General features: G+C 52.4%; 6 protein-coding genes across 6 annotated transcripts; 2 read left to right on the top strand and 4 right to left on the bottom strand.

Annotated features, from left to right (window-relative positions):
- Positions 1 to 408: 408 nt before the first annotated feature.
- On the bottom strand, positions 409 to 2,094 carry F5Z01DRAFT_727727 (salicylate hydroxylase). Its single transcript, XM_046266672.1, has 4 exons — positions 2,004 to 2,094; positions 1,827 to 1,952; positions 1,066 to 1,767; positions 409 to 1,005 (listed from the first exon to the last, which is right to left on the bottom strand). The coding sequence occupies exons 1-4, from the start codon at positions 2,004 to 2,006 to the stop codon at positions 445 to 447; spliced, it is 1,392 nt and encodes a 463-aa protein (XP_046115836.1). The 5' UTR covers positions 2,007 to 2,094; the 3' UTR covers positions 409 to 444.
- Positions 2,095 to 2,316: 222 nt separating this feature from the next.
- F5Z01DRAFT_256916 (Alpha/Beta hydrolase protein) lies at positions 2,317 to 3,718 on the top strand. The gene is made up of 3 exons (XM_046258545.1): positions 2,317 to 2,847; positions 2,902 to 3,255; positions 3,316 to 3,718. Exons 1-3 carry the CDS (start codon positions 2,476 to 2,478, stop codon positions 3,508 to 3,510), a joined length of 921 nt encoding a protein of 306 aa, XP_046115835.1. The 5' UTR covers positions 2,317 to 2,475; the 3' UTR covers positions 3,511 to 3,718.
- A 208-nt stretch (positions 3,719 to 3,926) lies between these two features.
- On the top strand, positions 3,927 to 6,996 carry F5Z01DRAFT_256895 (transcriptional regulatory protein GAL4). Its single transcript, XM_046258543.1, has 9 exons — positions 3,927 to 4,112; positions 4,177 to 4,277; positions 4,332 to 4,609; positions 4,663 to 5,169; positions 5,217 to 5,409; positions 5,470 to 5,619; positions 5,679 to 6,193; positions 6,275 to 6,493; positions 6,568 to 6,996. The coding sequence occupies exons 1-9, from the start codon at positions 3,987 to 3,989 to the stop codon at positions 6,768 to 6,770; spliced, it is 2,292 nt and encodes a 763-aa protein (XP_046115834.1). The 5' UTR covers positions 3,927 to 3,986; the 3' UTR covers positions 6,771 to 6,996.
- F5Z01DRAFT_256912 (uncharacterized protein) lies at positions 6,900 to 7,884 on the bottom strand. Its single transcript, XM_046258544.1, has one exon. The coding sequence runs from the start codon at positions 7,664 to 7,666 to the stop codon at positions 7,223 to 7,225; it is 444 nt and encodes a 147-aa protein (XP_046115833.1). The 5' UTR covers positions 7,667 to 7,884; the 3' UTR covers positions 6,900 to 7,222.
- Positions 7,885 to 9,195: 1,311 nt separating this feature from the next.
- On the bottom strand, positions 9,196 to 9,498 carry F5Z01DRAFT_638891 (uncharacterized protein; the record flags this gene model as incomplete). The annotated part of the gene is made up of 1 exon (XM_046262406.1): positions 9,196 to 9,498. One exon carries the CDS (start codon positions 9,496 to 9,498, stop codon positions 9,196 to 9,198), a length of 303 nt encoding a protein of 100 aa, XP_046115832.1.
- A 1,369-nt stretch (positions 9,499 to 10,867) lies between these two features.
- On the bottom strand, positions 10,868 to 11,808 carry F5Z01DRAFT_256802 (uncharacterized protein). The gene has a single exon (XM_046258541.1). It carries the CDS (start codon positions 11,585 to 11,587, stop codon positions 10,919 to 10,921), a length of 669 nt encoding a protein of 222 aa, XP_046115831.1. The 5' UTR covers positions 11,588 to 11,808; the 3' UTR covers positions 10,868 to 10,918.
- Between the last annotated feature and the right edge of the window lie 576 nt (positions 11,809 to 12,384).

Here is a 12,384-nt window from a genome sequence, read left to right as displayed (position 1 = left end):
CATGTGCCAAATCTTTGTTAACTACATGTATTTTGCATTTTCAGAGACTTATCGTTCAAAGTACAACCGGTGGTCGACTGAGCATTGATCCGGTTTGGCAGGCGCCAGGACAATTACCCTTTGATCCTCCATGAAGTCGAGTTGCTCTTCGCGCTCAAAGAGACACCAAAGCTCTGCAGATTAGACCAAATGCAGTTTGATACTGACCTTCTCACATTGACGGCTATTCACAAAGGCAAGCCTCTCGGTGGGCCGCATAAAATAGTGCCCACTAGTCGCTCAAACCGAATTAAGAAAAGAAACCAGCGCCGAACCTACCGAGGAGAAAGAGAGAGAATGTGGATTGGGCAAGACCAGATTGTATCACTAAGCCTCACAATAGCCATTCCGAATAAGACTTTGAAGATTTGTATTTAAACTATGGCTTCCAAAGAGTACATGTATTTACAACTTGGACGTAGGCTGGGCACTCTTGGAGGGTCGGAACCAGTCCATGTACTTGTCTTGCAGAGACTTGACCACACCCGTGTCCGGATCGAAAGGCTCCCGGCCACCGTTCAGATACGTGGCTACCGCGGTGTCGGCATGGACCTCCGCATCGTATCCATACACCTCCAGAACGGTTTGGGGATCCCCGTACAGGTTACTGCTTCGGACATAGTACTTCCCCTGGAGCTCGGCCTCCATGGCCTTGTCACGCGCCTGCTGCTCCGGGCCATCCGGCAAGTGCCAGATGGCGCCGTTGATAAAGGAGACCTGCTGCTTGGCGTAGGCTTTGGGCATACGCTCCTCCTCGTAGATGCGCACGGCCTCGTCCAGACGGATCTGGCCCTCCACCACCTTGCCGATGCAACGCGCAAGAAAGGCGCCGTCTTCCATCGACGTAGCGGCCCCTTGCGCCATGTGGTTGACCATGGAGTGCGCTGCATCTCCCATGAGGACGACATTCTTGCGGCGGGAGGACCAGGACTTCATGGGTCCCGTCATCATCAATGGCCAGCGAGACTAGGCGCATCCCAGTTAGTCACATCATGCATCGCACAAGAAAGACAATACAGTACATACCGTGCTGTCAATCATATCAACAATACGCTTGATGCGAGGATCGAAGTCTTTGTATTCATTTCGCAACTCCTCGATCGGGACATCGGCTTGTGTCGCCCGCAGCTTCTCGGAACGGTGATGCGAAAGCACCAAGTTGAACATCTTGCCTGCGTTGATCGGATACGTGATGATGTAGGCGTTGTCCGCCATCCAAACCTCCATGGTGAGCTTCTCGATCAGCTCTCTCGCGGCCGGGTCCTTGCGAATCTGGTCGTAGGGCACCAGAGCACGATAGGCACAGTTGGTGGTTGGAGGCTCAGGGGCCACGTCTGGGAACAGGGATCTTCTTGTGATGCTGTTGATGCCGTCGGCTCCGACAAGGAAGTCAAACGTATAAGTCTTCCCTTTATGAGTTCGCACAGTGACGCCCTTCATGCTCTCGGGATCCATGCTGGCGACGGCGGAGTCGATGAAGATCTTGGCTCCCAGGTCTTGGGCAATCTTCGCTAGGCCCTCGTGCAGATGAGCCCTGTGAACGACCCACCACGGGCGCCCAAGAGACTCTTCCAAGGTCGCGATCTTGGTGTATCCAACACGCGTGCCGTCTTTACGACGCATGTTGAGTTCCTCGAACTGGACGAGATTGTCGCCAATGACCTTGTCTACACCCCATCGTTGAAGAAGGACAGAGACGTTGGGTGTCATCTGAATGCCAGCTCCGATCTTGGAACGCAACGTTAGCAAGCTTCTGGCATCGTGGAAAGGAATGATTGAGAACGAACCTCGCCAAGCTGGGCTGCCGACTCAAGCACTGTGACTTGCGCTCCGACTCTCCGCAAGGCAATGGCAGCGGCCAGACCGCCGATGCCGGCGCCCACGATTCCGACGTGAAGGTTTTGACCCGTAGACTTTGTCTCGAATTAGTGCATCATTTTCCCTTTATACTAGTAGGTGCATACCATGATGGAATTTACGAGTTTGAAGCCGTTGACTAGGCGAACGAACTGAACCTAGAGTGATGATTGTTCCAGGACGTCGTGGTTTTTGAAGATGAGCTTCTGAAAGATTCAAACCAGCGCCTTGAAACCATCTGTTATTATACCTTTAGAGCGAGATAGCTTTCAATTACACGTCGGGTGACGAACCGCCATCGGGGGCATCTCGTTCTCCCGGCTGGGCCGTCGGGGAGTTAGGGATCCTCAACCCGGCTCTTTTAGCAGTGGCAATAAGCACTCAACTCCGGTTGCATGAAATCGAGGGTCTTCGCCGGGATGCTTCTCCCCGAAGCGACAATATTAAACATATTGGGTTTACGGGGAAAATCTCCAATATTCTTGAAACCTCCTCGTCTGGTCTGAAGCTATCTCAAGAACGAGGAACGCCGGCCAAACTTACGAAAGTATCGACATCCCACCCCCCCCAACAGAAGAAATGATTGAACCCATCAGAACCGTTCTCGTCCCTCATCTGGGGGGTATCAAGGTCGGGTATCGAGTATCCGAGCCTGTGTTGGACCCGGCCAAGCCTGTCGTTGTCATGTTCAATCCTTTCACGACAACTGCGGAATACTACTTGCCCGAGTTCAAAAATAAGGCTTTGCGAGACTCACTCAACCTTGTTGCTATTGAGCCTCTCGGCCATGGACAGACTCGACTTATGAAGACCGAGTCCTTCACGTACTGGGACTCTGCCATCATGGCCTTCCAAGTTTTAGATACCCTGGGCATTGACAAGGTGTTTGCTCTCGGGACATCGCAAGGAGGATGGATTGCGGCTAGAATGGCTCTACTAGCTCCAGAAAGGGTATTATCTGACACAAGAGACATCCATTTTCTCCAAGCTGCTGACTTTGCGTAGGTAAAGGGTATCATCGCTCTGGGTTCATCAATGGATGCAGAAACAGCCAAGAGCCGCGAGCTCGGATGCTGGGATGGTCCCGCTGCATGCTCCGGGCTGGTGACTCTAGCAGGGAATCTCGCACCGGCGCATGACTTTGAGCCTGGTGATTCTTACTATGATTTTCTCATGGAAATTGGCTACGGCAAAGCCATCGACAAAGAGATGCGCGACTTTTGGGCGAGGACTATTCGGGAGACCTACCACGGCGATAAGGGCAAGCGGAGGATTTGCATGGCAGCTGTGGCCCTAGCAGGACGAGATGGCCTGCACGAGCGTTTGTCGCTTGTCAAGTGCCCCGTGCTGTGGATGCAGGTATGACTTCTTCGTGACCGGCCTCTCGATGGTTGTTGGCGCTAACCATGTTTGGCTTAGGGAACCGACGATGTGGTGTTCAGCTTCAGACAGGCCGAGGAGGATATCAAGCTCTTCATTAATTCTGCCAGTACAAAGCTGGTCCGATGCGAAGGGGGCGTCCATTTTCTAGGAAGGACGCACCCAGAGAAAATCCAGCAAGAGTTACTTGAGTTTGTTTTCGCGTGGAATGGGCGCGGAAAATCGGTACTTTGAATCCAGACCATGTTTGGCACCAGCCATAGCCATGCTGTAAGCTTGCGGTGATCGACTGAACATACATGTGACGAGGCAACGAGCACTGAGCATCCTCGATGCTTCGAACCCCTCGGTTGGTAGAGTAGCCAACAGGCGATCCGTCCTCTCTTTGACTTTCCCTTGCAACTGATAACAACCTGTCTCACCACACGGTCGTGAGCCGTTGGGGGCTCGGTTAGTTTGAGAAATATCTTAATGATTGGGGGGGAAACCGGCGAATGCGCTCTCGTAGAAGTTAGCTCTCCCCGCTTCCCCACAGATGTCACGGATGTAAGGCGGTTATACCAGAGCTTGACAACCACGACGGGAGCCCGCCGGGCTTAAAAGGCATCCGTTCTCCCCCCAGTGTCCCGTTGGCATCATACTCCCCTTCCCGCGAATCCCGAGACGGGCACAGAGCAGCTCTTGAGGATAACGAGTGTCCACGAACGGCCATGTCCGAGCAGATCAATCATGCCGAAACGCATCGCACGAGACCAGCGAGCGATGTTGCATCTGGTCCGAACAAGAGGCGAAGGGTGGCATTAGCCTGTGCCAACTGCAGACACCGCAAAACACGTGTATGGCCCAGCATATGTCTTTGGGCACGTCTTAATGTCTCGCTGACATGGAGTGATCTTGCAGTGCGATGGCAGACGGCCGAAATGCTCTCTGTGCACCGAGCTGGGGTGTGAGTGTCTTTATGAACAAGCGGGAGTCACCACCAGCCTCACTGTCGGGCGCAGGTAAGCTTTCACGCCGCCGTACTCCATTTTGTTCTCTTCTAAGCTACAGCATAGCTATCTTGAACGCCTTGAAAAGCGTCTTAAGAAGATTGAGTCCGCTTTGGGGCAAGTCCAGGACAGACAAGCATCGGAAACCCTGAGTCCGGCCAAGTCTTTGATCAACGGAAAAACCGGGGATGATCAAGATGACGATGTTAGGCAAAGTAATGTTGGCTCGAGGGAATCTGAACACCTCGAGTACGGAGGTATCGGAGAACTTGACACGGCGGAGGACTCCATAGATGGAATGGGCGCGATCAAGTTCACAGATGAGGAGGACTGGGGATATTTTGGTCAGTTCTTCCAGAAATTGATGCGCTGCCACAGACTATTCACGCCACCACAGGTCCGTCATCCAACATTGCCTTTCTAAGGCATATCTCCTTGGCCTTGGCCCGTGTCGGCGATCCTAGCCCGGCGTTACCGTCACCGTCCAATCCGGCTGGCGCCGTCGCTGGAGGCATGAGTGTATCACGGCCACACCACGCCGAGGAAGAGGGTGCCGGCCACTACCGGGGCCGCGTGCGAGATGTTGTCAACATCCACGGACTGCCGTCCGAGGAGCGCACCTGGATCCTGATCAAGGAGTACTTTCAAAAGACCGGGCAGCTTCTCCCCTTTGTACATGAGGAGTCCTTTTGTGCGACCTATTTCGAGATGAAGAGGAACAACTTCAAAATGGCGCGGAGAACATGGCTGGGTCTTCTCAACATCATACTCGCCATGGCAACAACCTTGCATGTGGAGGCGGGCATGTCAGCGGAGGAAAGAATCGAGGAGTCCGACGTGTACTACCAGAGGGCCAACGGACTGTGCGACAAGGAGTCGAGGCGGAATATTAGCCTCGAGCTAGGTCAGGGATCCATTTTATGATGCTTACTATGCTAATGGACATCGCAGTGCAATACCTCTTGGTGCTTGGGCAGTATCTCCAAGGCACCCAAAAGTCCGTCCAGGCATGGACGGTTCATGGCCTGGCCATTACCACGGCCTTTCAGCTCGGCCTCCATTCTCCCAAGACGAACAAAGATTTCCCGCCTCTCGAGGGCGAGATTCGGAAGCGAGTTTGGTTTGGATGTATTATGCTCGATCGGTAAGTCGACTCGGACCACTCACACCGGCGTCGTCGACTTACAGCCATGTGTTCTGGCAGCTCTCTCAGCATGACGTTCGGGCGACCATCCATGATAACAGAAAGCTACCTCAAGTTGGAACTACCCAGCACGACCTTGCAGGTACTGGGACAAACGCCTATGCCGTACCCGTCTCCTCAAAAGGACGGCATGTTCTATACTGCTACTCTGTACAAGCCTCCTGCCAACATGAACCTTGATGGAAAAGTACTAGTACTGATGAAACCAGAACATTGTACAATGTCATGTACAAGATCATTGACACGTGCTACGGCCAGAATCTCGGTCTCGAAGAGCACCAAACAGACTCGGAAATCGTCTCGCTCGTGCTCAAAGGCGAAGAACAGCTCGACGCATGGCGAGCCTCCCTCGCGCCTCTCCAGATGTCCGTGTACAACACACCGCTGGGTCCCCATGATCTAGAGACAATGGAAGTGGAAAACATGACAACTGAAAGATTCATCATCGTTCTTTCGGTGCGCTACCACAACCTGCAGATCCTACTGCACCGCCCCATGCTGGAGAGATTCCTGAACGCATGCGGATCTGCCGGTGCCAATGCGAGCAACGTGAACCCAGCCAAGGGCAGCGGAGGAGAGCGTGGCATGTTGCAGCACCTCTGGAGCAGCAGTATCGAGACATGCATCAATTCCGCCGTGGTGCATTCCGTTGTGCGCACTGTGGTGCTCTCGAGCGGCTGGCGTCGCGACCTCCTTGGTGCTTGGAATTATTCTTTATTCTACAGTGAGTTGAAGACTTGCAAGTCGCCTTGCTTTCCCCTCGTCTCTCAGTCCCCGGATCAAGGCATATACTAACTCAATGAAGCGTTCAACGCTGGTTTGGTAATATTCGCCGCCATGCAGGTGGCGCACGACGATTGCAAGAAGGATCCCGCTCGTGTCTCACGTTGGAAGTTTGTCGAAGACGCTCTGCCCTATTTCAACATGGCTGTCGAGGCATTGCAGAATCTCGACCGCGGGAATCGTGTGGTCGAACGATGCGTCAGCTATTTATCCCAGCTCAGTCTAGGCCCCATTGCCTCCTGTAAGCCAGTGTCTCTGCCTTTCTGGATCGGCCTTTGCGAGGACCCTATGCTGATCTGTACATGTATGGAGCAGCCTCTTTAGATGATGCGATGGCGCAATACGGCCAGCACACCCACGGACGAAGCACGCCGGCAGGGGGCGCCACCCAGTTATCGTCAGCGCGGGCCATGGCGTCGATGACGGCGCCTAGCCAAGTGCCGATAGAGATTGACCTGAATGAGTTTATGCTTGATACGGATCTGGACTTTTTCAGCCGAAGTTTCGATATAAACTGAGTATACAGCGGTGGGGTTTCGACTGGCACCAGCGTTTCTATTGTCAGTCGACTTTCTAGAGGAAACAAGATCAGACCGCTGACATCCTGGTTCCTGATACAACTCGTCTGACGTATATGTTCAGTGCCGTCTGCATTGAAGTATTGGTGTCACATATCAGAAACAGAGCGTGAGTTGGAGATTTTCGATAGTCTGGTCTCACCCGTTCTTTCATCGTTTAACCAGGCAGGCACCGTGACGTGCCTTTGATCTACCAGCCGAGACTACACCCCAGTCGAGCTCATTCACCGTGCAAGGAGTCGACACAAAAAAGCGCTGAAAAGGGGCCAGCTATGGCTGACCAAAAGCAAACACATACAACAGCCGTTATTCTCTCGTCTTCGCCACCCAATGAAGAATCAGCCCCTGAGTGCCAGTGGGAATGATGCCTTCTCCAGGGGAAATCCCTACCCTCAAGGATACGGCTTGTCGCAGATAAGGTGGACTCTGAACCATGTCCCCTGGGTACCCGAATTGTAATTATAGATGTTGCGGTTGTCGCCCAGCAAGGCGCAATAGGTCCGGCAGCGACGTGACTTGTAGGCGGCCACGTCGTAGCCCTGGCAGTCCTTGGAGACGTCGCCGGTGCACCAGACCTCGGCGCCCATGAGACCCGCGCTGCACATGTCGCTGGGCCCGCGTCCGACGCCCGAGTGCTTCGTGTCCTCCTCCTTGCCGGACGACATGTCCTTGACGGCGATGGAGTAGTCGTGGGTCGTGTAGCCGATCCCGTTTGTGGGGAGCATCGTCATGACCCACTTGTCCTTGACGCCCACGACGTACCACTGCTCAGCGGCTGGTTGGATGGCGAGGGTGAAGAGGGTGATAGTGGAGAGGAGGGGGTAGAGGGCGGCCATGTTGGCGGTAAGGTTGAGTATGGGTAGATAGGGTGATCAGGAGGAAGAGTGGGATGGTGAGAGTGGTAGGAGGCCGGGAAAGGGGGACATACATGCTTATTTATAGGGCTGTTTGAAAGGGAGCTGTTCTATCGACCTCTTCTGCCACCAGGAGCTTCCAAGTTAAGTTGGAAGTTTGCGTCCCCCCCTCCCTCTCAATCGACTCGTGACATCCCTCGCTCGCAATACTACTCTACTTGTTGGCGTGAGTCCATGTCTTTTGCACTCCATTCGTCAAGTAGATGAATTGGCAGCCGTGGAGTGAATTCAGCCGGTGTACTCACGCAGGGACCTCGTGTTATAAGCAGGGTGTCAAGGCGACGTGTGGAAATCACCAGGTCGTAGGGGAAAATAGCCGGTCAGCAATGCAGCAGTCCATGCTGCCACCATGGGATACTATTATTGTAGTGGTGGTGCCAGAAATCACCTAGTAGCCGGAACCAACCCAGAAGTAGGTCCGAGACACGATGAGAGAGCCGTCAGTCAGCCTGCATTATCGAGTCTAGACCAGACCTGCAGACGGCAGAAGACTATGCAGCCCTTACTTCCCCCGTCTGCTTCTACTTGAATCCTTGTATGATCTCTTTGACACCCGTCGAAGAAGCCATCAACCAGGTATCTGCTGCAATTTCATGTTATGAGCCGCCAAAAGCCACCCGTAAAAACTTTACGCTTCGTGGTGAGTGTTCGCATAAGATACATGTACGCAATGTTTTTCAGACTTAACATGAACATAACAGGACGTCCACGCGTAATAACGCGACATGTGTCTGATTCCATCCTCAATACGAGCAGGTTTGACTCCCACTGCCGGTCAAATGCTCTGGACATTTTGGGCGCCTGAACAGCACTTTACCACATGAGCATTCATTATACTGATTCGCTGCAGGCAAGACAGTCCATCATATATGAGGCTGTCAAATTGTACTGATAGAAGCGTTACTGTGAGCGGAGTCTTTCACTTTTTTGCTTCTTCTGTCAATGTGCGGTCACCAGGCAAGTTTTCGCAACGCAAAGCATATCGGAATGACTGGCAATCTATTCACGTCTGCCAACCACTATCTAGTCCATTCCACCTGTGCAAGTTTTGGCTTCACTTCTTTCGAAGCTACTAGACCCAGCAACCACGATGAGGTACGAGCACGTCTGCTGGGGCCCCCTCCACGTGCACCAAACGCTTCATCGGGGACCCGGGAGCAAGAGGAAATCGCTTTGGCCCTCCCGGTGGCCTGCCTAAACGGCACGCTGTCAGCACGCCTGAAAAAAAAAAAAAAAAAAAAAAAAAGGAGGCTGAGGAAAAATGCAAGGCTCAGGGGGGGACGGCCTGGCCAGGGGCTAGGTGTTTGTCGGGAAAAGAGAAAAGGGGAGTACTCAACTTCATAATACCCCCACTCGAACATCACGGCGAGGAACTAGGGACCGCAGCCCGGCCGGCTTGCGGCCCCCCCCATTGGAGCTGGCTCTCGTGAGTGCGATCCATCGGCACGCGCTCACACCTCGCCTGACCCTGGCCGCGGGTCCTGCGACTGCGAAGCCACCTCACCCACAGCCTCCACATCCACATGCTCAGGCTCCGCAGGGGTTTCGTTCCTCCGGGCATCGCGGACAGCCTTGATCCCTCCTTTGACGGCAATAGCCGCCAAACGGAGGACCTGCCGTCCCATGCCCTCTTGGGGAGGTTGAGGAGGCCCTGCGAAGAGTTTCTTCCAGAGCCACTTGACAAGTCCCAAGACCGTGATGATTGAGCCCACAAGGCCGATAATCGAGAAAATCTGGTCTCTTGTAAGCGCCATTTCGAGTTGGGGGGACTCACCTTGGAGAAGAAGAAAAGAGAGAAAAGAAAGGAGGGGGAACGTACGCTGACTCGGTCATATACGTCTTCCACCTCCAATGCACCTCACATGTTTCTGTCAAAGTAAACAATGTCAAAAATTAAAGTTGCCTTGTTCGAGATACTTTGAGGTTATTTGAAACTCTAAAAGGGACACGCACCGACGCACCCCTTCTGTTTGCTTTACATGGAGGTTACCACTGCTCTATGAAAGTAGACTGAATACTATGGGTTTCTCTCGCTTAGAAGACTTGGGCCATACTCATTCAAGTCACCCATGACGTTGAGCTGTCTAGTACCAATGTTGAACCAAATGTTAGAGTTGTTCCCTGCCCATTGCAAAAGTAAACAGAACTAGAGATTTGGGTTGAACTTTAGGATAGTGGTGGGTTTGAGTTTCGCGAGTGATTGAGTTTCGCGAAGGATTGCCGACGTACCCTGCCTACGAATGTGCCTTCTCTTTCAACCAGAACCCTGAGGCAGGCTGCTAATAACATACTTTCCTAAGCCAGGTACCAAGAGAACGTCCATCAACACGTTGCAGGAACAGGAACCCCCTTGACAACCCCTCTTCGACACTTTCAAGTTCGCTTCTTTGAGCCCAAATAGGAGTTACTCGGGCGCAAAGTCAACCTTTCTCAGGTCCTTTGCCAATCAACTGATTCGAAGAGCAACCTGGAGTTTGTGCAGTCAGTCTGTTATCCATCTCATGCCTTGTGCCGACCCAGCTACGAGCTATTAGGTATTCAAAGTCCGTCGACAGAAACACTACGTGGTTTTCTTTTCAACAGACTGATGTGAATGACATTGCATTGCGTGCGATCGTAACTGCTTTTGATATCAGTACAGCCGCTTTTCCGTTCACTCCGCTGCAGCCGTTCAATAAATTCCGTTGCTCGTTTCATGGCTGAATTCATAGTCAAGCACCAATTCTAACCCGCTGCTCGAAAACATTAAAATAACCGTAGCAGTTTGCAATCGGTGCTCCGCCGCAATTTTAACTTGGGAAGTCGGAAGGCCTACAGTCTTCTGTCCTGCTCGTTCTTTTCAGTTGACATGTAATTGGCGAGATGTGAAGGTCAAGGAGTCAATGGTGTGAGGACCAAACCATCAGTGCACGGCGTAGACACGGCCTTCTTTCCTTACACAAGGTTCCATGAGTAGCAGCCCTAAGGAAAGGTATCTGTCAATTTTATGATTCCTCTTGTGTTTGCTATTTTTGCCTCGGCGCCTTGTATACCATAATCCTTCTAAGACGACGCAACGCAATAGATACTTGACGGTTGTAGGAATTCTCTCTTCAAATGTACTGCATATATAATCCTTCTTTTGGTACCTCTGATGATTCTCTTGGGCGTTAAGGATCGTCTTTCTCGTCGAGCTCAGTGATTATCTTGATTGTCGGTCGTCTTCAACTGTTGCTCTCCCGACCTAACAGCGACTCGAGTACTTGGAGCCTTCGGCCAAGGCCACCACCCCTCCAACGGCATCTGGGCATATATAGCATTGAAACACGCTTTCGGATCAGACCTGAACTGATACACTTTGGCATTGCGCACATTCCACCCGTCTACTTTTGTGACCGTGTCACGACGGAGCCCTTTCAGGTCAAAGTTCACAATCGTGGAGCGACTGCGCGACCACACAATGACTTTACCATAGCAACCCAGCTCGGAAGCTGGTCGACGAAAGAAAAAGATGCGCGCATGACACAAACTTAAGGATAGAGCAATGCTCAGCCGTGACTTGAGACTGATAGACGACTCGGCGTGGCTGAAATGGGCCGACGTCAAACTGAAGCCTTTCCTCATTAGTTTGGGGATATTAGCGTCATGCACAAGAAGCTGTGCACGCCATCCGTGGTGAGGGTCTCTCATCAAGTCGGGTGAGTTGAATTCAAAGATCAAATTCGGTTTCTTCTTCCATTGTTCATACTTGTCCTTGGGGCAAAAGCGAGTCCACTCTTTCTCGATGATGGCTGCGTCTGACTCGGATGGTCCCAGCGAGGAGTAGGTCGGGGGTGAATCCGATGGAGAAGAAGCTGTGTCCATGATGCGGGGACTTGATAAGAATCTGCAGTGGTGGCTTGGTTGTGGGAAAAGAAGTCATTCATAAAACAGTCACTGGGCGACAAGAGTGGCTTTATATAGTAGTTGAGCAGTGCCAGTAGCGGCATCGTACACTCAACTATTGTGTTCGAGCTTATGTAACGCACGGCCACGTCACAAGACCGTGGAAATAAGCTTTGTGGTCAAGTCAGTTTAGAGTCCGGTCCGTTGGAAGGCTGGCACAGTAGCTTCTTACACGGGATGTAGGGTTATTCCCCATGGCTTGGCTTTTACGCACCCAATGCTTGGGCCACGTTTACACCGAGTCTGCGGTTGACTTGAGGTCTCCTGTAATCAGTAGAAAGACTCAAAGTTCAGAATATTCAGATTATTGAGAGCAGGCGGAGTGAGGCTGAGCACAACATGGTTGGAGTGAGGAAGCCCTCACCTATAATGCGCATGGTCGACGATACGCCAACAGAGTATTGTTAGCAAAATGTCCATGACTGTAGTGAAGGAATGTGACATGGTATTTGCAGGCGCCTTGGTGAGTCTCGGGAACCGGATGAGGCATGGACAACGGAGGCCACCCTCTGTGGACCAAACTTTGTAGCCGCGTGAAGGCGCCGTCGCAGCAACCCCAGCGCGAGCCTGCGCGGTGTGAAAGTTGGTCATGGGCAAGTCATTTGACCCTTGGCCAGCTTTTCGAGCATGGGCGTGGCGATTTACGAACCGTACGGCCCAATATCGCTGAAGCCAAGGTCATCAGCGACGATGATCGATGAAATGGGTCGCTTGGC

This window comes from Emericellopsis atlantica (assembly GCF_019669845.1).
Source record: "Emericellopsis atlantica unplaced genomic scaffold F5Z01scaffold_24, whole genome shotgun sequence".
In the NCBI taxonomy this organism is placed as follows: Eukaryota; Fungi; Ascomycota; class Sordariomycetes; order Hypocreales; family Bionectriaceae; genus Emericellopsis; species Emericellopsis atlantica.
The sequence above is the reverse complement of the archived record's forward strand: the minus strand, read 5'-3'. Positions and strand labels throughout refer to the sequence as shown.